This window comes from Ailuropoda melanoleuca, chromosome 4, assembly GCF_002007445.2.
Source record: "Ailuropoda melanoleuca isolate Jingjing chromosome 4, ASM200744v2, whole genome shotgun sequence".
NCBI lineage: Eukaryota > Metazoa > Chordata > Mammalia > Carnivora > Ursidae > Ailuropoda > Ailuropoda melanoleuca.
In genome coordinates, this window is record NC_048221.1 from 35,499,374 (window position 1) to 35,524,368 (window position 24,995).

Here is a 24,995-nt window from a genome sequence, read left to right on the forward strand (position 1 = left end):
AGAAACACATGTGCGTGCAAAGATGCAAATGCAATGATCTTAACCACAGCCTGCATTAAAATATACATAATTGGAAACAGCCTAAGTGCTTCATAGGAGACCAGACCCCTACATTATGAAAGTGCAAACAAATTGGATTTTTACAGACACAAGGGGAGAAATCTCCAGGTAAAAACAAAGTCAGTCATCAAGCAACGTGTCATCCTTATTTTTCTCCGAGAAGGGAAGGGTGTCAGGGGTGGAGGGAGGGGGAGGGAAGGCTGGGCGAGAGTAAGTTCATAGAATTTGAAATGTTTACAATGAAAATATAATTTTTGTATGTATTGACGTATGTTGAACCATTTTTCACACATAAGATTAAAATTTCTCTATGCTCTGACCCCTGTTTAATGACTAATAAACACTTTTTCCTACTGCTTCTTAGTTTGTGTTTGCCTTTTTCTCCCATTTCCAAGAACACAAGCACTCACATCATACTCTTTCCAGGAAACTCCTATGTTTTTCTTTAGGATTTCCGCACATTTCTCCACACCAGCTATGCTTGTGGACAAATCACCGATTATGCTACCTACTTCCTGGGTTTCAAAAACATGTCTGGGGGTATGAAAGAAATTCCAAGCCAGATATCAAGGTAAAAGGCAAAAAACAAATTGGGGATTGTCAATACTTTATTTCCTGAATAAGGAGCAGCTACTGTTGGCAATCACAAGTCATATAAAAAAAAAAAAAGATGCTTAAAAAAAGGTAGGAAATTTTATTATCATACTTTTGGGTTTCATGGAGCAGACTGAAGTTTAAAAAAATTGTGTAGGGGCGCCTGGGTGGCACAGCGGTTAAGCGTCTGCCTTCGGCTCAGGGCGTGATCCCAGCATTCTGGGATCGAGCCCCACATCAGGCTCTTCTGCTATGAGCCTGCTTCTTCCTCTCCCACTCCCCCTGCTTGTGTTCCCTCTCTCGCTGGCTGTCTCTCTCTCTCTGTCAAATAAATAAATAAAATCTTTAAAAAAAATAAAAATAAAAAAAATAAAAAAATTGTGTAAATCAACATGATTTTGCCAGGTAATCATAGTATAAAAATTCCAAAAAAGAAAAATAAGAAGCTTCCACTACTATGTCATAAAACAAATCATCCATCCATCCTTTCTTTCTTTCCCGTTCTTTTCTTTTTCTTTCTTTCTTTCTTTCTTTCTTTCTTTCTTTCTTTCTTTCTTTCTTTCTTTCTTCTTTCTCTCTCTCTCCCTCTCCTTCCTTCCTTCCTTCCTTCCTTCCTTCCTTCCTTCCTTCCTTCCTTCCTTCTTTCCTTCCTCTTTTTAAGTCAGCTATCAATATTATAAAAGCATGTGCCTCTAAGCTAAACTATCCAAATGGGTCTTGAACTCACAACCGAGGGATCAAGAGTTACATGCTCTACCCACTAAGCCAGCGAGGCGCCTCAAACAAAGCCTACTTTAATATCCACAAAATAACACAAGCTCAGAATACAGAGACATTCTTTAGGTTGATCTTGCTTTATGAAAACTTATTTGGATTCCTGGAAAATCTATGACCTTAGCTTATTTTATCATATTTGGCTTCAGACAAGAAAAACAACTTATCATGAAATTTATCATCAAATTCAGGTAGTGGGGAGAGAGCTGCTAGTGCACAGAAAGGGGCTTTCAGCAAAACTGGGAATGTGTTACTTCTCAAGCTCAGTACAGGAACAGGTGTTACTTTTTATAACCTTTTATTTATTAAAAAAAATTTTTTTAAGATTTTAATTTATTTATTTGACAGAGAGAGAGACAGCCGGTGAGAGAGGGAACACAAGCAGGGGGAGTGGGAGAGGAAGAAGCAGGCTCCCAGCAGAGGAGCCTGATGTGGGGCTCGATCCCAGAACGCCGGGATCACGTCCTGAGCTGAAGGCAGACGCTTAAGGACTGCGCCACCCAGGCACCCCGACCTTTTATTTATTTTAGAGTGTGAATATTTCATGTGGAAAACTATTCCCATCATGGCTTTAAGAAATCACTGATTGAGTTGAACACATCCATTTCCGGAGGAAGTATGTATGGAGGCCCCTAGGAATGGGTAAGTGTCCAGCCCAAGCAGAGCCAGGGAACAAGTCAAGGACTCCTTACATCTTTCTCAGCAATCTCTCTGCCTGCGAGCTGAATTCAGATTTCTGCACTGTTAAGATAATTCTTTCCATGAGCATTTGTTTGCATTTTATCTTCTATTCAAACTCAGGCGTGAAATTGTATAAAATTCAATTCTTGCCACAGTCTCTAGGAAATGTTCATACACAACACGTAACGGTAAATGTTTGCCATATTTCAAATTATAAAAATCCTTAAAGTATGCTGAGTTGAAAACAGGCTTCTGTATTAAAACAAAGTACCTATGTTTTCCAGCTTTAAATTGATTCAAAGGACTTTGAGGAACAAAGGACAGTGATCCTCTCCTTCATCTTCAAAGAAAATAGTTCTACACAGTATCTATGGCAACTTTGTCTCCAGACTCAGACAGTGGAGAATCTTTTCCACATAATAATGTTTTGATAGGTCTGTTCTTTTTTTATTCTCTATCTGATCACCAGAATTTTTTTTTTTTTTTTTTTAAAGGGAGGTGGGAATGCTGGATGTTTCTATGGATACATACCTCACAGCAAAATGCAAAGTGGTGGCACCTGGCTTCTTGGGCAGATCATGGTCAAGAACTCGGTGATCTAACTGTAGCCAGTTCTGCTGACCTCTGTGAGGGCGAAGCAAAGAAAAAGGATTAAACAGAAGGTCAGAGGAAGGTTCAATAACACACAAGTGTTGGCAAAGCCATGGGGAAACAATTACTGTCGTACATGGATGACAGGCGTATAACCTGTTACAACTGGTAATGAGGCCAATTTAGCAATTACTATCAAAGTTATAAAAGCATCTGCCTCTGAACCAGACTGTCCATTTCCAAAAACTTATCAAGGTAAACTTGCACATGTGAAAAATGGCCCATATGTGAAGCTCCCTACTGTAGCATGGTTGTAACAGAAAAAAGGCTCAAAAAAACCCAAAGATGTCCAGCAAGGTGTTGCTTAAAAAATTAATTTAAACTGAGCAGTAACATACAAGGCAGCCATACAGAAGATGGAGAGTATCTCTACAAACTTATTTGAACAATTACCAAGACATGATGTTACATGGAAAAGCAAAGTGCATAAGGTGAGTACATATATAGCCATTTTAAAACTTAAAAATGCACATGCACACACATAAAATATCTCTGAGAGGATAAACAAGAAACTGATACCACCTGGTAGCTTTGGAGGTAAAAAACTAGGTGAAACTTAATATATCAATCTTTAAATTCTTTTTTTTTTTTTAAGATTTTATTTATTTGACAGAGAGAGACAGCCAGGGAGAGAGGGAACACAAGCAGGGGGAGTGGGAGAGGAAGAAGCAGGCTCATAGTGGAGGAGCCTGATGTGGGGCTCGATTCCAGAACGCTGGGATCACGCCCTGAGCCAAAGGCAGACGCTTAATGACTGCGCCACCCAGGTGCCCCTAAATTCTTATTAAATATGATATCTGAAATATTTTAGATAGTCAAAAAGGGGAAAACTGGTTTCATGAAATCAGACAGACACAAAGAACAATAGTACAGCTTTCTAAAAAGTATAGGGTTACATATGCTCAGAGTGTTGTTTCTGTACATATATTATGGACTTCCTAATATTTAAGCATGCATTTGTTTATTTACTCAAGAGCCTCAGCAAATTCATGACCATAAACAGTTCTCCTTAAATTCTGACCGCTGAGGGATCCAAAAGATGACACTGTGGCTTGGGATAGTTTCCAGGACTTTTCCAAGGCTGTCCAACCAGTTGGTCTGTTTAAGTCTGTATATTCCCGGAAGGCATAGACTCCATTTTGCTTGCTTCTATAAAGCTTAGAAACATGCAAAGAGTGGTGGGGTGCTGAATTATAATAAAACCTATAATGGGCCAGAAGATATTTTCCAGCCTTTTTTGGTCTTTGAATAAATAATTTAAAAAACTCAGGAAACTCTAAGCTGTATTCATTATAAGTAGATAGGAAAAGTAGACATAAACAATAACAAGAGTAATAGTAATAATAATCATCAATAATAATAGCTACTCATAATAATAATAATAACAGCTACTCTGTGCCCACCGAGCGGGAAGTTTTTATGTATTAAGGCTATATTTTACAATACGCTTGCAGAAAACGTAGCAGAAGCCAAGATTTGAGCCCAGGACTTGGAATACAGGACTTTGTATACAGAAGACTAGAGAGTTGAATCAGGTGTTATAACTTTTGGCTGATCTCTGTCACTTTACTAGTCTCAACACTGGAAAAAGTGTTTCTGCAATTATAAGATGAGGCTTCCGATAATGGTCCCTAGCTTTCCTAGGAAGAATATTATAACATAAATAAGCTGATATAAGTGATATAAGGGGATGTTCTTAGAAATACTGCTTGTTTAAAAAAATACATATATATAAAGATAGGGGGCTAGAAGGTAAGGGACTCTCCTACTGTATTTCATCCAGTTTACAATTGCTGATTGAAAGACATACGCCAGTTTCATGGGGCGCCTGGGTGGCATAGCGGTTAAGCATCTGCCTTTGGCTCAGGGCGTGATCCCGGCGTTCTGGGATCGAGCCCCACATCAGGCTCCTCCGCTAGGAGCCTGCTTCTTCCTCTCCCATTCCCCCTGCTTGCGTTCCCTCTCTCGCTGGCTGTCTCTATTTCTGTCAAATAAATAAATAAAATCTTAAAAAAAAAAAGAAAAAGAAAGACATACGCCAGTTTCAGACATGTTCAAATACGTGTCTTTAAGTACATAAAACAGTGTATAGTATCAGGTCTTAAAAGTTTTCTTAGGGAAAACGAGACTCATTTGGAATTGTTCTTCCTGCTTTTATACAGGACAGATATGGCATTACTACAAGAGCACAATATATATTTACATGAACTTGCATGGAATGATGTCCAAGAATGAATAAAACAAGTTGTATAATAACATACACAGCATAAACCAATTATATTAACCAAAGAAGCACACTGAAAACGCAATTATGTGTGGATGAAATTCTTTTCGTTCTGGAGAGGTATAGAGCAAACTGCAACATTTGAAGTGGGGAGGTAATCAAAACGGAATGGCTTCAATTGTGATAGTCATTTTTTTAAAATAAAAAGACATTCATGTATATGTACTGTAAAAATAATTTTTTAAAAAGGATAAATTAGAAAGTAGATTTAAAAAAAAATCCATCCGGGGGCACCTAGCTGGCTCAGTTGAAAGAGCACGTGACTCTTGATCTTGCGGTCGTTGAGTTTGAGCCCCACAATGGGTATAAACATTGCTAAAATAATAATAATGATAATATAATAAACTTAAAAAACCCCATCCATAATCTCACCAACAAGATAAAATTAGAAGAACAAAAAATTGAAAATTACCCGTAACTCTATCACTGAGATACAAATAAGGTTAATGTGTTGTTTTACAATCTTTTGAGACTAAAATGAGATCAAAAAGCACTTATTGTGACAACCTGCTTTTCTAAAGTTTTCCCATCAGCAAATATATTAGATCTAATCAATATCTCAAAAAGACAGTTGACTCTACACACCTCTATCAAGCTGTGCAGGTCAACCCAAAAGCAAGCTTTTTCTGGACTAGAATTGTATCAGCCTAAAAGCCCATCAACTCACACCCATCTAATGGGATGGTGATCAAAAATCACAACTGTGTTGTGAAAACTATTTGCTATTTCTTCATAAACAAAGCTTATTCAGCAAAGCCTTTTGAAACAAGGGAATTAAAAAAAAAATGAAGTGGGTTGAAGGGGATGGGAACCATTTTGGTCAACTGCAGGGCTGCTGCCTCTGGAGGGCGAGACTGCCCTCTAGAGGTGGAAGGCTGCATCTGCACACAGATCACTAGGAGGTACTTCCAAGTGTCATCGCAAGGAACTCCACCCCACCCTCCAAGAGGACCATGGATTTATTTTTGTTGGGCACCATCACTACTTTTCTTATGTAACGGCACAATTCTTTTTTTTTTTTTTTCATTTCTCTTCTTGGCTTGTGGCGTGGGGGCATACACAGTAGCTAGTTTCATTGACAAAATGTCCCCCTCAGCTTTGTCTTACTCTGTTGAGAGTTCACCAAAGGCAGACGGCCAATGTGGCATCTAAGTTGGAAATTGAATTCAGACAGCATCCTGGGAGGGGTCAGACTCAGTGGTTTTATGGGGGGAGGGGGGAAGGGAGTGCTGAAAGAAAATACTTTCCAAAAATATTTACCAGACAAAGAAAAAGAGCTAGGCTTGTGACCAAGACATTCCAAGGAGACACCCTTAGACAGAAGCAATTTTCCAGACCTGTTCCGCAGAAAGGTGGAAATGGCCAAATCCTCCCTCCCCCTCCCAAAGCCCAGCTCCTACCTCTTCTGAAAATAAACACAACTACAGCCAGAAGACACCTTCCAAACTGGTCATAATTCAAAAATAGACTCTGCTGTCACTTGCAGGGGAGTAGACAGAGGACAGTTTGGAGCCAGGCTTCTTGGAAAGACTATAACCATCAACCACTGTCGCCAAACGAGATAGCTGGAGGAGACACTGGAGTGAGACATTCTTCTCCCAGTAGAGGATTTGGAAAGAAATCCCAGAGCACGAGGTGGGGGAGGTGGCTCAAGGCATTAAAGAAAGTCATTCATAATATTCCTTTTCTTTCTGAAGAGAAGGTCTTACAGCTGAACGACTGATTTATGCACTGTTTGGTTATGCTCACCTGAACTGGGAGTTTTCCTAGAAACCATCCATGTGGCCAGGACCCCCTTTCCAGTCCATCCTGAACCCTGTAGCCTGGGGAACTTGCAATACCAGTCATAAATCATGTAATTCCTGTGCAAACATCCTACCGTGGCCTAGGGGTGCCTCTCCCACCTACATGACACACAGGGCTCACGTACAATCTTGTCCCTCTAAGCTCTTGCCCCACCATCAGGCCAGGCTCCTCACCACTGGGCAAATGCACCATATTCATTTCCATGCTCACGCACTGGGCCACAAAATGAGTCTTCCCTAGAATGTCATCTCCCATTCCCCTCTGCCTAAAGTCTACCTGCCCTGCCCTGTCCATTTGTAGTTATTCTCTTGAGTGAATTCCACTCTAGTCATCCTTTAGCCTGCTTCTGGACACTGAACTTACTACCATACCAACAATGGCCACGATAGCTTCCTTTCAGTGTGTGCCTGTGCTATGAGCTGGGCATACCTTACCTGACTTAACAGTACATAATCCTAGCACCCTATTACATGTGTCTTATGCAGTCCTTATTATATATAGGTACAAGTATTATGCCCAATGTACTGAGAGAACACTGGAGTGTCGGAGATATTAAGTTACTGGCCTAAAATCCCATAGCTATTCTATAATATCGGCTCCCTGCCTCCCTCTCAACCCTTAACTTGCGCCACTTTCCTTCTTACTCTCTATATCGCAGTCATTCAAGATTTTTTTTTTCTTTCTCAAAAATACAAAATAAAAAACCCCCAAAGTCAAGCTCCGTCTCACCTCAAGGCTTTCGTCCTGGCTTTTGTCTGGAATGCCTCCCTTTTGCAGAACTGGGTCTTGCTTTTTATTACTTGTCCCTCCTAGAAGCCTTTCTTGTCCACCCTATCTAACACTGTGCCCCAACTTTTCTTCATCATGGCCATGATCATGTTCTTCTAAGCACTTATCATTTCAAGTAATTTCTCATTCATTTGTTCACTTGTTCTGCTAGACCATACCATTGCAATATAAGCTTCGTGAAAACAAGAACCTCGTCTCTGTCGCGCACAGCTAAATCTCTAGGACCTAGAACAATGCCTGGCATTTGGTGAGCACTCAAGAAATATTTGTTGAATGAATAAATTAATATTCATGCTTTTGGCCTCTATTCTATGTGACCTAAGTTACAGTGTTTATAGCACTTACAGTTCAACAATATAGCTTAGCCATTATGTCTTTTAGGTTTCATGTCTTATGCTGTTTGCAATTATTGCATGTACACTCGCTTGCAGCCTGTGTGTGTGTGTTTGTGTGTGTGTGTTTAGTCTCTAATTTACATGAACTAGCCTTGTGTTTCCAGCTAAGACCAGGCCGTCAATGAATGTCTGCATTTCCTATTTCACCCAGCAGAGGACTGATCATATAGGGTCTCCAATAGTTGTTGGGCGAACTGATAATCTTGTGAATCAGAGCGAGGCGGGCAATGCCTAGGGTACTTTTGTCTAGTGTGCTTCCGATTCAGGAAGCATCCTGGGTCTAGGATCAAAGTTTTCTGGTTTTTCTGTCTCCTGACAAGTGGTTGCCTGGTTTTGCCCAGCTGTATCCTGAGCCTGGGCGGGTCCTAGGCTTGTGGCCCACTCAGGCTGGAAATAATCAGAATCTAGGTGTTAAAAGAAAAATAAAAATTAACCCCTTCTTGAGATTATTTTCTGCCTGGTTAAACTAAAGAACTGAAAAAACATTTACACTGGGAGAGTTACAGAAAGAATGCTGGATCGTTGGCCAATATATTTTGTTGTCTGGAATGCATTTTCTTGAATTTTAATATTTGAAGAACTCTTTGGATATTATCTCCATGAAAGGGAAAAATTCCTGATAATCTATCAGGTTGCAAATAATGTAGGCAAATTGGGACTATCATAACACACACACACACACACACACACACACACACACACACCCCACACACGCACACAGGAAAGAATTGGTGAGACCAAACACATTTTTTTTACACGGAGTTTTAACTTCTTATGATTTTATTGTTATACACATGCTTCATTTCAGAAAGCATTTAAGTCATTGATAAATATATACCGTGTCCAAGTTAGCATAAAAAATTTAAGTAGATAAAAAAAAAAAGACAGTAAGGAAGTAACTAAAATGACCTAGGGGGAAGTGGAAAAGTTCATTTGGTATTAAAACTATAAACATATTTTTCAGGTGGGCCATACATTTGCTTTTAAAGTGTCTTGCCAACACTCAAAACATTAATTCTCGTTTCAATATGTGAGTGAATGACGACCGAGTATTTCTATCACCGATACATAACTACAGTACAAAAATGTGGAGATAGACTCTTAAGAATAACAACCCCATTATAACAAATTTCTAAAACATTAGAACAATATTTTGATGTTTAAAAATGATCAATATTCCTTTTCTTCTCCCTTGCAATAGTCCTAGGAGAGAAATCTTGTATTAGATAATCTTTAACCAAGCAAGACATATTCTAATTCTTGGAGCATTTCTGCCCATTTCTGCTGATTGTGAATGACAGTGAGCAGGTAGTCCACATGAAAGGTAAACAAATAAAAATGATGAAAATACTCACGTGTCATCTGTAAATGTTATTCCAAAGTACTCCTTTTCTTTCAGGTTGAAATGTGAAGCCACGAGGTCGAGCAATTCTCTCGATAAAAGTTTGGGCTGTTAAAATAAAATGCAATCAGAAGCTACAACCCTTCTCTGGCCCAAACAGTTTAGAGCAGCTTTTGTTCATTTGTTTGTTTTTAAATTTTTAAAGAGATTTTATTTATTTATTTGACAGAGAGAGAGAGAGAGAGAACAAGCAGGGGGAGCTGCAAGCAAAGGGAGAAAGAGGCTCCCCTCTGAGCAGGGATCCCAATGCAGGACTTGATCCCAGGACCCTGAGATCATGACCCGAGCTAAAGGCAGACACTTAACTGACTGAGCCACCCAGGCAACCCTGTTTGTTTGTTTTTAAATACATCTGCCCCCCTCTTTTTCTGTTTATGATAATCGGCTATACATTTTCCAAGAGATTGGGAAGGAGAAGAAATTGTATTAGGGACCTCAATGAGATCATCATTTTCATGTATTTTGCAATTCAGTCCAGTACCTTACTTTTTCCTCTAGGGCATAGTGTGTTTACTAACGCGGTGGTACTTTGGAAAAATCCTCTTCCATTAGTATGGTGCTGGTGACCAAGACAAAGAATACCAAACACCTCACCGCTTGGACTGTAGGAATAACTTTGCTTGGTGAGGGCCAGCTGAAGAGGCTGAAGACCCCAGGCTGTGGGGTCACAGATAAAGCTACTTCTCTACTCCTGGTTACCATTTACTGTGCTGAACTCCTATCCATTGTCTCATTTTGTCCTTATAATGAGCCTATGATAGGAGTTCTTATTGCCATTTTAGAGATTTGGGGACCAAAGTCAAGAGTAGCTAAACACCTGGCTTGATGTTCCAGTCAGTAAGGGCAGGGAATTGAACCCAGTTCTGTCTGATTCCCAAGCCTAAGCCTTTCATTTCTCTCTAGATATGGAGTGATTTTACCCATTGTATAGATGATTGTCACCAGTGTTTACCAAGCACTTAGTTAGAAGAAGGATCTAATCTATGAGCTCTTGAGAAGCACCGGCCGTGGTGGCAAGGAGCATGGTTTGTAATCAGGGGGGGACATCCAGAGTGATAGTGGACACCTGATTTGCAGGAACTTGGGAAGGAAAGGGGGATATGCTGGAGGGCATTTGCCTGGGTTCTTTTTGAACTTAGAGCCGAACAATTTAGGGCTCATTATGGTGCTTTGAGAGTTGGATGTTTGCTGTTGGGGAAGAAAAATGGTCATGGTTAAAAAAAAAAAAAAAAAAAAAAAAAAAAAAAAAAAAAAANGAAAGAAACAGGCAGAAATCTAGACTAAGAGATCTATTCTGGTGAAACAGTGTCAACTGTACTATTTTCTTTCTAACTGAAGCCTGTGCATAGTGGGTGAGAAAGGAGCCTCAGAAGAATTTAGGTTTGGCCAAAGGAGAGAGTTCTAGCTGTAGCTACAGTTGTGGCTATTGGAGGAGATTTCTACAGCTTCTAAGGTCCTTGGTCCACAGTGTGGGGCAAATAAAGACAGAAGGATCAACAATGAAAATACCACCACTCATATACGCCATATATTTTACAAAAAGATTTCATTCACATATATAATCTAGCTTGATTTTAGCCATAATTCTGTGAGGAAAACTAAGCCTTCTCCATCCCAGTTCACAGCTGATGATGCCGGGTATTTAACTTGGACAATGTCATGTAGCAAGAAAGCGGCAGGATGCGGATTTGCAGCTCACAATCCCCCTTTCAGGGAAACATTATGGCGCCCAGTTTACCAACAAGAGGTTCAGAGAAGTAAAGTCACTTCCTGGGGGTCACAAAGCCACTGAGTGTCAGAGCTGAGACTGGAACCCAAGGGCCTCAAATTCATGTCCCCAGATTATAACTACTCTTACACGTAGACCGAGTTGTCTGACTTAAAAGCTGTTCTTTCGCCCCTCAAACAATCCCGAGTCATTGGCACAGATAAGCGAGCAGCCTGACCACAGGCCATGAGGCTCAGAGGGAACCAGCACAAGCCGTCTCTGCGTGGGCGACACCTACCTGGACCAGCAGCTCCAGTCTCCGATCATCCAGGAGGTGTACCTGGCAGTGCCTGCCTTCTGTCATCTGTGGGAACAAGACAGCAAGAGCGACATCAGGGCTGGAGCTGACAAGCAGACCCCTGAACTTGATTTATAGTTTAGTTTACATGCGATGTGCTCAGCCTAAAAATGGCTTCAGTTGAGTTATTCAACAGCCTTGATCCTAGACAGACTTATTATATGGCTTTAATTCTTGAATTCATCAATCAATGAATTAATTTGTTCTTGGATTTCAAAGACGAAAAGAATGAAAAGCAAAGACAACTCAATATGGTGAAAAAATTATGTCTATAATAATGCATACAAGATTATACTATGAAAAGCTGGTTTCCTTCCCGGAGAAAACTTACTATATTTTTCATTGACTCTATATTGAATTTTTCAAATGAAAATGCCTGTATTCATTGATGTATTTTAATACATATAATACATGCATAATTATAAAGGAAAACCTATGACATTAGAGTTAAAATTGAAAGTCTCCCTCTTTGAAATTTCTGTCCTCTTTACAGTATATCAGTACTGTAGGTAACAACAGTTAAGATACATAGCTAAGAACAATATACATCAGTATACATTTCTAATTATATTTACTTTTTACCACTTATAACTGCAATACTGGGAAATATTCTTTGTAAAATATGTCTTTACTTATTTTTTATTTTATTTCATTTTATTTTTTCAGTAGGCTCCATGCCCAACGTGGGGCTTGAACTCACGACCCCAAGATCAAGAGTCACATGCTCTACTGACTGAGCCAGCCCAGCCCCCTGTAAAAAATTTAAATAATGCACAGAATACAAAGAGCTCCCTTAACTAACTCATGCTCCAAATAATTTCATCTGCAGAAATCACTGCCTGTCAGTTTGAGGAGAATCAGCGCAAACTGTTTTTACATGTATGTTCAGATATATACGTGCACATATTTTCAAAAATTTCATATTAAATGGTTTGCTTTTCAATGTTATTATATTGACCATATTGTTTTGCAAATGAAGCAAGTATTCTTCATATTTGTGTGAGTGTTTGTGTGCATATAACCATCAGAAATTTTATATGTGACTGCATATGTATGGGGTCTGCGTGATTCTATATGTATATACAAACACACATACATGTTGTGTGTGTGTGTGTGTGTGTATATGTATTTTTTTTCTTTTTCAACTCAAATGGAACTAAGCTATTCCTTGGTGATCTTTCCAATGTCAACACATATAGACCAACTGCATTCTTCTTAAATGTTCTATAGTAACAAGTAATTGTGTGGACATGTAATAATTGAAAGTCTCCTGCTGAGACACACTGAGACGGCCTCCAGTCCTTTGCTATTCTAAGCAACGTCATGGTGAACAGTGCATACCCCACTCTGCCCACGGATGAGGAACTTCTGGGTCACCTTGAAAAAGGATGGGCGGCATTTTCTCCCTCAGCTGTTGTACCAAACTGTAAGACCTGGAAACTCAGATACATATAAACCCAATTTAAAGAGAAAATCACTCCATTACGAAGCACCAGGTATAGACTGTATTGTTCCAGGTGTTTTATAGATATCATCTCTGAGCTGCACAGTCACCCTGTGGGACTGCTGTTACTATCTCCAATTTAACAGATGGGGAAATGGAGGCTCAGAGTGGGATAAGCAATGTTTTCTGTGTGAAAAATACTAATTATTGCATTTACATTTTTTTTTAATTTTATTTTATTATATTGTGTTAATCACCATACAGTACATCCCCAGATTCCGATGTAAAGTTTGATGCTTCATTAGTTGCGTATAACAGTATTGCATGGTGCACTGGGTGCATTTACATTTTTGATAAAACTCTGCTCTAAAAGTCTGAAAACTAGCTCAGTTGGTTAGATCACGGTATTACGGAGATATGGCCCATAAAAACCACTGAAATAGGGTGAAGAAGTGAGTGAGCAAGCTTTACTTTGTCCCATGGCCCCTGATTATGTCCTTAACTCGGCAAAGCTGAGGTCAAATACACACTTTTGGTGGCCAGGAGAAAGGGAACGAATATTTGTTTGTTCCAGGTACTAAGCTGGCCACTTTATGTACGTTATTTCGTTAAAGCTCCACAAAAAAATCTATACAACATCCTCATTTTACAGACAAGGAAACCGAGGTACAGAGTTTAAAGTAATTTGTCCAGAGTTATCTGAGCAAGAAAAAAGCCAAGTCAAGATTTAAATTAAGGTCTAACTGAACAACAACAAAAAAGTCAACTTTTTTCTACGCTGTTCTATGGGGAAAAAAGAAATTAATATGTCAGTTCAAATCACTTTACTTCTGTTGTAAAACCCACGCAAAGAAACCCCAAATACATGTCCTATGGTAAGAGAAAATAAAATAAGACTCAGAAGACCACCTGACACAACATGAATCCATTAAGGAATACGTCAAAACTCATAAAATATTTCAAGTTACTCTGTTGTTGCATAATCCAAATGAATTTATTTCCTGATTTTCAAAAAGCATCTTTTTTCCTTCCACCGTACTTCACTCAGACTTGCCGATTTTCCTTTTGTCGACACCTCATTCTACCCTAGAGAATTAAACAGTAAGTGTTTTTCTGGTGTGTCTGCCCATCTCAGGACAAAGACTGGCAGTGGTGGTTGTGTTTGTACAACTTGGTCCTACCCCTTCCGCCTCAGGCTTCAACTGATTGAACGAGGGCACGGACACCTGACTCAAGCTGAGCCAATCATATCCTCCGTCCAGGGAATCTGGAATTGAGGCTGAGAGGATGAGAAAGCAGTTGGATAGGGGAAGCTCTCCTGTGCTCTTGTGCGGACAAAAAGGAAAGCCATCTGCAGAGAGAATGAAGGACACAAGTAGCTGGAAAGAGGCAAGAGAAATCATGCAACTTGAAAGGGAAAGCTTGAGAGAGTTGCTGTCAGGGTTCCTAATGTCATTCTAGTCACTTGTAGTCACTTCCACTGGTTTGGCTGAATTCTTGCTCTTTAGTTCCATGAAGCACCCTTGTATTCCTTTAATAAATCCACTTTTTTTTTCTTTCTGAAACTAACTTGAGTTGGTTTCTGCTTCTTGCAACTAAAAGCATCTTTCTAAGATACCACAGGTGTCTTTTAAAAAAATTTTTTTAGAGGGAGGTGGGGCAAAGAGAGAGGGAGAGAGCAAGTCTCAAGCAGACTCCCTGATGTGCATGAAGCCCCACGCAGGGCTCAATCCCAGGATCCCAAGATCATGACCTGAGCCGAAACCAAGAGTCAGATGCTTAGTCAACTGAGCCACCCCAGGGTCCCAGATACCACGGATATCTACACCTAAAACGGAGTGAAAGGTTTCCAAAGGATGGACTCCCCAGAATGATGTCATTATTATGGTGAAGTCATCCACTCATAATCGCGCATGCGCCATCCACAAATACACAGCCTGGAGAAAGGCTGACTTTTGGTGGGGAGAACTGAACAAACATCTCAGTATGCGAAGTGATAGAGCCCATACAAGACAAGCAGGAGGAGGGCAGTGCACGTGAACTGGAGGGGAAAATGGTACAGTTTTAAGCCCACGCTGGCACATGTGTGCTCTGTATTCGCCGAGCCCCTTCCTCTGTGGGAGGATGGCTTCTCTGGGAGTCCAGAGTACTGATTTGATCACCACTAGCCATAGAAAGGCCTGCCCTTCATACGCATCCAATGTTCATAGCAGCATTGTCCACAATAGCTAAATTGTGGAAGGAGTTGAGATGCCCTTCAACAGATGAATGGATTAAGAAGCTGTGGTCCATATATACAATGGAATATTTACTCAGCCATCAGAAAGAACGATCACCCAACATTTGCAGCAACATGGATGGGACTGGAGGAGATTATGCTAAGTGAAATAAGTCAAGCAGAGAAAGACAATTATCATATGGTTTCACTCATTTATGGAACATAAGAAATAGCAGGAAGATCGGTAGGAGAAGGAAGGGAAGAATGAAGGGGGGGTAAACAGAAGGGAGAATGAACCATGAGAGACTATGGACTCTGGGAAACAAACTGAGGGCTTCAGAGGGGAGGGGGGTGGGGGATTGGGATAGGCGGTTGATGGGTATTAAGGAGGGCACGTATTGCATGGTGCACTGGGTGTTATATGCAAATAATGAATCATGGAACTTTACATCAAAAACTAAGGATATACTATATGGTGACTAACATAACATAAAAACAATTATTATTATTAAAAAAAAAAAGGCCTGCTGTTGACACTTACTTAAATCACAGATTGAAAGGTGGTGGATGTATTTTGTTGTGAATACATTTTTGTGGGTGATATTAGAAATCAGAAAATGCCACTTAAGAAAAATTGAGATGGTAGGATCTGGAAACACTGGGCTGGATTTCCTCCATGGCAACATTGGGCCAGGGTGGGGCACAGCAGCTCCCTCTTTAGATGAGGTTTGTGGTCTCTGCCTCGCCCAAATTTATTATCTGCCAGGTTCCTGGGAGTCGTGTCATGAGAATAAGCAAACCCCTATTTAAGTTCACCCAGTACCAGGGAAGAGACAAAACCCATGTCAAAGGAGGGCCTCCTGTGCACCAGGCCAAGTGCTTGACACTTGACCTTCATTAACATCTAGTATTTCAACCTCTCAACAATCCTCTGAAAGGGGCATCCTCATTTCTTGTGTTTCGTTTTGGGGGGCCTTCCTCAATTTAAGCACCGGGAAACCAAGGCTTGGGAAATGATGTCACTTACACGGGTTCTAAGCCAGACTTGGGCTTGAAATCATATTTTATCTCTTACGAGCTGTGTTACCTTGGAGAAGGTACTTAATCTTTCTGAGCTTCATAAGCAATGCCCTGGTAGCTTTCAATCTGACACCCTGAGAGTGAAATAAAGCACTTCCACAAAGCACAGTTATTATACTCCTTATTTGCTTGAAGCTTAACAAACAGCTAATAAACCTTCCTATAGTCCATTTATTCTCCTATTGGAAAAAAAAAAAACACAACAACCTCCTAATGGGAGGAAGATTACTAACCCATTTTGAAGAAGATAAATGATAGGTAGAGTTAACAAGCCAGTTAACAAGCACAGAGCAGGAAAGTTCTCCAGAGCTGATGGGGCAGATGTAAAAAGAGAGAGGGGACCACAAGCTCCTGCATGCCTTCTGTAAGCTTGGCACCCAGTTTGGCATTTTGTTTTTATTTTTTAAGATTTTATTTATTTGTTTGAGAGAGAGAGAGCGTGCTTGTGCACAGTGTGGGGAAGGGGGGGCAGAGGGAGAAGCAGAGTCCCCACTGAGCAGGAAGCCCGATGCAGGACTCTATCCCAGGACCCTGGGATCATGGCCTGAGCCGAAGGCAGACGCTTAACCCACTGAGCCACCCAGGCGCCCCCCGGTTCAGCATTTTAATGACAACACCGATAATACCACGAACACGTCCTTTCTGTATTCCAGGCAACGCACTCAGCATTTTTCATGCCTTCACATATCCGACCCTCGTGATACCCACATGACATAGGCAGTCTCATCTCCCCATATTACAGGTGAACGAGGCTAGAGGGATTGTGAATAACAAGATTCACACATGGCAGAACTGGACTCAGAGCCAAAGCCCAAGCTCTTAACCACTTAGCGGGACCCCTGCTATTCCATAGGCTCTCTGGTGACAAGTTGTGGGAGAGCCTTCCCACGCAGCCCATTTTCAACAGACTGGGTGAGTGGCGAGCAAGAGGGAAAACAAAACACCGAAAGCAGGCATGAAAAGTCATGTCAGCTGACTAGGGGTAGTTAGAATTTAGACCTTGCAAATAGAAAGAGTCTCAGAAGGCATTTAATAACCGCCGCTTACTCGGGATATGGGACAATGAAAGAATGGACGTGTCCAACACCACACAGCTAGTTAATGTGAGACCTGGGATTAAAACTCAGGGTTCTGACTTCCAGGCTGGAGCATAAGTGCTGTGCACAAGGTTACTTGGCTAGAAGATACGGTCTTATTCAAATGCTGTTGCTTTCAACAGGCTGATTTTTTTAAATAAAAAAAAAAAAACTGTTACAACAAAAAGAAAAAAAGCAGGCATTTTTAATTTAATTTAAAACATGACTCCCACCAATGCTTTCTCTTCTAATTTCAACGACAGGAGTTATATTTGGAGGGAACTGTTCATGGATCACAATGATTACATCTGGAAATACAGAATCACCTTAAAATATAAGATAAACAAATTTTATTGAGCATGTTCAATGTATTGAATATGTAGCAACTCATCTAATGCCATGAAGTAAACAGCTCTACCCTCTTCACTTTACATTGAGGAAACCAAAGCACAGAGAGGCCAAGGAACTTGCCCAAGGTCACACAGCTAGTAAGAGGTAGAGCTGGGATTCCAACTTCGGCAGACTAGCTCCTGAGTCCGTGTTCTTCACTACCTCACTACAAAGTGTCTTCTCTCTTTCCCTTTTTTGATTAACAAATTGCTCTAAGATTTAAGAGTCTGTCTTTTCTTAGGAGCTCTTCAGTCCCCTAATGCCAGACAGAAACTAATTTGCCAAATGAGGCCACAACACTTCATTTAAGAAGTCTCAAAGGAAGTACACTTTTCTTTTCATAAGCAAACACAAGGATAGTGGGCCCTACACTCTCTCCAGTATGTGTGTGAAATGATGTTACACAGAGTCACTCGAACCCCACAGAGACCGTCCGAACAGTCTCAGGTATGACCCTTCCCCAGGGGCAGCAATGCCTCACGTGGAACAGAAAACACTTTAAAAAATCATCTCTAGGGGCGCCTGGGTGGCGCAGTCGGTTAAGCGTCTGCCTTCGGCTCAGGGCGTGATCCTGGCGTTCTGGGATCGAGTCCCACATCGGGCTCCTCTGCTGGGAGCCGGCTTCTTCCTCTCCCACTCCCCCTGCTGTGTTCCCTCTCTTGCTGGCTGTCTGTCACATAAATAAATAAAATCTTTAAAAAAAAAAATCATCTCTTTGGAACGTTTCACTTAACCCAGGCTCGAATCCCTTCCTGCCACCTCCTCCCCCATTCAACCCCAGGGACGCAGAGGTTAAAATTGTGCAGGTTGCATTAAAATTCCCACCTCAGTCTGTGGCTGCCCTGCGTTTGCTCCCCAGCTGGTGGAGTGGGTCCTCAGACACTAAGCACTGGGTGCTGGTGGAAGGACCTTGTCCATCTGGTCACTGGTCAAATGAGGAAGAGCAGAGGGAAGTGAGACTCGGCCACAGGCCAGACCTCTGGCTTCATGGAGCGTCCTGACCTGTAACCCATAGTGGGGTTCAAGTCTGTGTGAAAACACCCCACCCAGACACCCAATCCCAGTACCCGATCTGGAGGCAGACTTGGTAAGAAACCCAAAGGCAAGTCCAGATAGGGCAGTGTGGGACCGTTCATAATGACCAGGGTCAGCTTAAAAAGCAACAGGAAATAACAACTACAGAAAAAGACCAGAACCTCAGCCTTCTTTGGTTTTGCTTTAGTAGTTCTTTGGAACAAGGAAATATGAAAGCTTGGTAAAGGAAGCGGCAAGCTGCTTTTTTTTTTTCTTCTTCTTTTTCTTCTCTCTTGTTCCCTTTTGACCTTTTCTGAAAGACTGGCATGAGAGGGCCTGCCTCATAAAAATGATTCCTCAGGATTTTTTGTGGGGTAACCCACCCAGAGTCAAATTCCCCACCATCCCTTGCCTGGATGTGTGCAAAATCAGCTCTCTAGCCCGGCTTCATGCTTTTGAGTCCCATGAGGACCCAATCTCCGCATGGCCATGTGAGCAGTATCTCGAAAATACAGATGAAATCCCTTCACTTTCCTGCTTAAAATTGCCAAATGGCTTCTCACACAAACCTCAGGAAAATCTAAGTCCTTCCCTTGCCAACGGTGTCCACATAACCTGCTCTGATTTTAATTTGAACCCATCCGCCTTTCCCTTAACACACCAGCCGCACTGGCCCTGCTTTTCTTCCTCAAAATAAAAGCTTGTTCCTCCTTTGAAATTTTGCATATGCTGTTCCCTCTGGAATGCCGTTTCCTCAGGTCATTGCATGACTGGGCGCTTTTGTATCTTTCAGATCTCAAATCAAACGTCACTACAGCGGAGTCTGGATACTCTCCCTCTTATCATGCTGCTTTGTTTTCTTCATAGCTGATATTCCTTTTGTTGTTGTTGTTTTTAAGATTTTATTTATTTATTTGACACAGAGAGAGAGACAGCCAGGGAGAGGGAACAAAGGCAGGGGGAGTGGGAGAGGGAGAAGCAGGCTCCCAGCGGAGGAGCCTGATGTGGGGCTCGATCCCAGGACTCCGGGATCACGCCCTGAGCTGAAGGCAGACGCTTATCGACTGAGCCACCCAGGCGCCCCTGTTGTTTTGTTTTTGTTTATCTGTCTCTCTCTTTCACCATCAGAACATAAATTTCATAACAGAGCCGTTGATTGATTTGTTCAGCACTGTATCCCCAGGGCCCAGAACAGCGCCTGGCACAGGGTAAGAAAGTGGTAAATAAGTATCTGCAGAGTGAAGGAAAGTCTTAACTGCTCAGAACCTAGCACCGTGAACAATGAAATAAATTCACAAATGATTTCCATTTACAAGCACGAGGTAAAGTGTGGATATTCTAAAACACCTCCCAAGCCTTGGCCCAGACAGGCTCGTATGTCACAAACAAGCTTTCCACCCGGAGAACAAGGCGTGCTATTAGACTCCTCATCAGATGAGAGATTCTGGAAGAACTGGGGAGAGGTAGAAGGGCGTATCTAGGACATTCTTACTTTGGGATCTATTGAGTGGATGGAGTTTTATATTTCGCCCCAATGATGTCAACCCCAGCTGAACAGGGCTCCTTTATATCATCTCTGGGTGTTGACTGAATATGAGCTATTGACGCTCCCATTCAGAGAATGGCCTAGACTGACACAGATGTCTCCACACCGTGTCAGCTGTGATTTTCCCTCGAGCTGTTTCAAGATGGTGCCTACCCTCTCAAAGTGCAATCATTGGGAAGCTCCTTTTCCCGTATCAATGAACAATTCTCCTAGCTGTAACCACTGGATGTCACATAGCACATGGGCAGTATCTTTTTTCACCTACTTACATCCCTAGGAGGTAAGAAGTTTTATGGTTTAGATTTTGTAGATGACAAAACTGAAGTGTCGAGAGGTTAGGTCCCTTGTCTTGGGTTGTATTGCTATGACCTAGAGTGGACTCTCAGTTCCTTCAGCTGCAGGTTCACTGGGAGTGGAGGAGAATAAAGAGACAGTGAGAGAGAGAGCAGGTGGCATAGAAGAAACACAGGAAGAAAGGAAAATGTGCTGGGGTGGGGAGAATGAGAAAGAAGGGGAGAACTCAGTTTCCTGAAGACTAAATTGAGTAACTTGAGTAATCTGACTTAGGAAAAGAATGTTAACAATAATTAATGGCCAGTGACCATGTGCCTGGCACTATTCCAAGCCCTTTCTTACATTTACACGGGCTGTTTTCTATTTTTAAAGATTTTATTTACTTATTTGAGAGTGTGAGAGAGCGAGCGAGAGAGAGCATGAGCAGGGGGGAGGGGTCAGGGGAGAGGGAGAAGCAGACTCCCCACTGAGCAGGGAGCCCAAAGCCGGACTGATCTCAGGACCCTGGGATCATGACTTGAGCAGAAGGCAGATGCTTAACTGACTGAGCCACCCAGGTGCCCCTACATGGGCTGTTTAAATTCACTTTCAATTATTTTATTTTATTTTATTTTATTTTATTTTATTTTATTTTATTTTATTTTATTTTATTTTATTCTTTTAGTAATCTCTACTCCCAACATGGGGCTCGAACCCGTCACCCAGAGATCAAGAGTCACATGCTCCACCGACTGAGCCAGCCAGGCGCCCCTAAATTCATTGTCATAACAAGCCTATGAGGCAGATTCCAGTACTAGCTCCATTCTATGGATGAGAAAGTCAAGGCTCAGAGAAGGTAAACGGCTGATTCCACCCCGCAAGTTCACAGAGCGAGGAGGAGGTGCCGAAGGTGGAAACACAGACACTGTGACCTCAGAGTCTGTGCCTTTCACTGCTGTATTGTATTACTTCTGTTCTAAGGTATTTCCTATCTACTAGGTCAGATAGATTCAAACACCCCGCTTAGGCATTTCCCATATCAGCCTGACCACCAGGTGAAGACATTGTTCTGGAAAAGCCTCATCTAGATTCACCAAACCAGAGTTTCTGGGTTCAGGTCACTGTGCCGCAGCAAGGCCGGGGGAGGAGCAAGGTTTTTGCAATCTCCATTCCTTGGCTACCTCCCGGCCCTGCATGGAAGAAACACAGGCAGTTGTTAAAAACAGTGTCTATGTGTTTGCTATTGATTTTCATTGGACATCAGGATGGAATTAATCACCACCTCTCGGGCTGCTGGCTCTGGTCATGCTTGCGTGGACACTCTGAGTGCAGGATGACATTTAGATCCATTGAGATCCAGGCCTCCTGGATCTGACTCTATGATAGTCTGGGCTTAAGATGCAATCTAGAACACAGTGCAATGAACTCAGTATGGGAAAGCTCTGAAATGCGTTTTCATTCATTTGCTCCACCATGATTCACTGAGCACTTTCCAAGTGCAAACACTGCTCGGGGTAGTCATACACATCAGCAAGGCTTGTTCTCGAGCAGGGTAGCCCAGCTTTGGCGCTAGGTTTGTGGCCACATACTTCTTTGCTGCAGGGCTGTCCTGTGCCCTGTAGGCTGTTGAGCAACCTCCCTGGCTTCTACCCACTAGATGCCAGTGACACCTCCCCCCTGCTTGTGACAACCACCCAGGTCTCCAGACATTGCCCGATGTCTCTTGGACAAAATCATCCCCGAATGCTCTAGAGGTAAGGAGAAGAAAAGAAATGACTAACAATTAAACAAGTATTTTCAGATGGTAATAAAGGCTCTGAAAAAGCTCAACTGGCAAGGGACTTAAGCTCTGAGCCTCTGCAAAACGCATGTCTCACCCAGGAGGCATGAAAAATTAGGAAATTGGTAGAGAGAACTTATATTGGACCATTGCTCTTGAGAAGGGGCTCCCAATACAGATTGGAGGGATAACCCTGTTTTCTGGACATTAGCATTCAAGTGCAAGCTCCTTTCTGGCAGAGGTTGGAGAAAACCAAACAAGAAAGGCTGGCCAGTGGACAGCCGTTTCTGCAGCTCCAACATCAACCTGGCAGGGAATTTCGGTCAGCTTTGGCAGACACTCCCTGGGGAGGGCATTCTCATAAAAGACAATCGCTTATCAGATGATAGCCTGATCTCTTACGGCTGGTGAAAAGAAAGGCCAGGTTTCAAAGGAAGAAAGAAAAGAAGAAGCAAAACTACTTATAAGTCTGTAGCTGAAGGCCATCGGGAGACACCGGCCTGGTGTCCGTGAGGTATGCCAGGATTTAGAGTCAGGAAGCCTGGGGGGTGCCTGGGGGTCTCAGCTGGTTAAGCGTCCGACTCTTGGTTTCGGCTCAGGTTGTGATCGCAGAGTCCTGTGATCGAGCCCCACTCGGTCTCCATGCTCAGCACAGAGTCTGCTTGAAGATTCTCTTTCTCCTTCTTCCTCTGCCCCTCCCCCTGCTCACATCCACTTTCTCTCTCTAAAATAAATAAATAAAATCTTAAAAAAAAAAAAGAATCAGGAGGCCTGGGTTGTGTCTCAGCTCTGCCATTTAACCAAGAGTCATGCATTGATATCGTGGTATTCCTCTAAATCTCAGTTTCTGCTCCTGGGAAATGAGAACATTAAGAATCAATCTTATTTAGCTTTGTTTGTCTCTTGTATTAATATGGATTGAGCCTAAAACCCACTTCAAAAGTACAGATGATAGTCATACCACCAGTAATACACTCTACTTACAGATCAGGTGTTAGAGTCTGTTCTAAGTGCCTGGCATACATTATGAGCTTTACTCTTACCCTCGTGCACTGAGCACTGTGATTAGTGGAAATGATCCGTAAGCTGTTGAATGCTATTGTGTTAACTGTAAGTGGTTAAATGATTATTTTTTCTCAAGAAAAAAGTTCTCCTGGATTATTAAGAGGACAAGTTGTCAAATTTGAGTTGAAAATCAATCTATCAGTTAAACCCTGGCAAGAGAGGTCAACCCAATAGATGGGGATTAATGCCGTTCTGATTTCTCAGTGATAATCAGCAGACAAACTCAAAATCACCATTTTTAACTGCCCAGCTACCCAAGTGGGGGAAATGCTTATAAACTCTGTCTCCTTATCTGATTGCAACCAGGCTGTGTCTTAGGTTGGCTCCTTTTGTTCTCACCAACATGAAGTAGAATTGAACTTGCTGACTGCTATGTCTGCGTCATGTGCTTTGACATACATCTTATCCACTGAATTCTTTTTTTTTTAAAAGATTTTATTTATTTATTTGATAGAGCCTGCACCAGCAGTGGGGAGGGGCAGAGGGAGAGGGAGAGGGAGAAGCAGGCTCCCCGCTGAGCAGGGAGCCTGATGTGGGGCTCGAACCCAGGACCCTGGAATCATGACCAGAGCTGAAGGCAGACGCTTAACCGACTGAGCCACCCAGGCGCCCCATCTGCTGAATTCTTATAACCACCCCGTGAGGCAGGCATTTTGGGCCCTCGGATTTACATTGAAAAGGCTGAGACCAAAGAAGTTGAGAATAACTCACCCAAGCTTCCTAGCTAATGAAGGCCTGAGCCAAACTCAACTAGGAGCTCACCCAGCGACAGGTGGGGAAAACAGGTGACATATCTTCAGAGAAGAAGCTGCAGCAAAAAACAGGATTGTCTTTATACATACTCTGTGCTTTTCCAATTAGAAACTCAGCTTAGGCATTGATGAGAGTTTGTCCAATGTTTATTTTCAAAAAACCATGCAGGATATATCTGCTGTTCCTTTCCAGAAAGAAACATCCTCTTTACTTAAAACCAGTTGTTAGGCTGTATTTTTAGACGTCATGGTACAGTATTGAGCCGAAAAAGAAAAGAAAAAACGGGAGGACACAGATATTGTAAACAGGAAAAGTCACAAAGTGTACCCAAGAAAAGCCAAGAGCACAGCTCATGGGCTGAGGGTGATTTCAGTTCTTGTCGCAGCTCAGGTTGACCAGAAATGAAGTTCTCCCGTCAACTTGTAGAAGATGGAAATTTTGGCTTTGGTGATTATGCAAGTAGCAGACACCCTGTGGTTTGGAAACTTTTTGCTTTGCCAACTGTCAGTTTTCTCTTCTCCCGTGAAAAACAGCCTGTAGGAATGAGCAAACGTACTGCGTCTTTCAAAAACTTAAAAGTTAAGCGCAGCTCGGGTGAAGGGATTTTAAAAATAAACTGCAGTCCTTGTAACTGAAAGACATTCTAGGTACTGTTTATTCACTGAACAGCACATTTGGAAATCTGGGCTGAATATAAGCCATCCACAGGGCACATAAATCACGTATATTGCCCTGGAAACCGAAAACTGAACAAAAATTAATTAGAAAACCAAAATCAACTTTACATTTGTTTTGGAGTACACATTCATTGTCAGAGTTTTCACATCTCCATTTTTCATCAATGCCTGTTCGAA

General features: G+C 41.9%; 1 protein-coding gene across 4 annotated transcripts in view; it reads right to left on the reverse strand.

Annotated features, from left to right (window-relative positions):
- Positions 1 to 24,995, reverse strand: part of FRMD4B (FERM domain containing 4B) — a 319,952-nt gene that overhangs the window by 102,345 nt on the left and 192,612 nt on the right. For all 4 annotated transcript variants that reach the window (XM_034658635.1, XM_034658633.1, XM_034658632.1 and 1 more), the window contains 3 exons: positions 11,443 to 11,508; positions 9,390 to 9,484; positions 2,641 to 2,733 (listed from right to left, as the gene is read on the reverse strand). In XM_034658635.1, the coding sequence (XP_034514526.1) occupies positions 2,641 to 2,733; positions 9,390 to 9,484; positions 11,443 to 11,508 (254 nt within the window). The remainder of the gene's footprint in view (positions 1 to 2,640; positions 2,734 to 9,389; positions 9,485 to 11,442; positions 11,509 to 24,995) is intronic.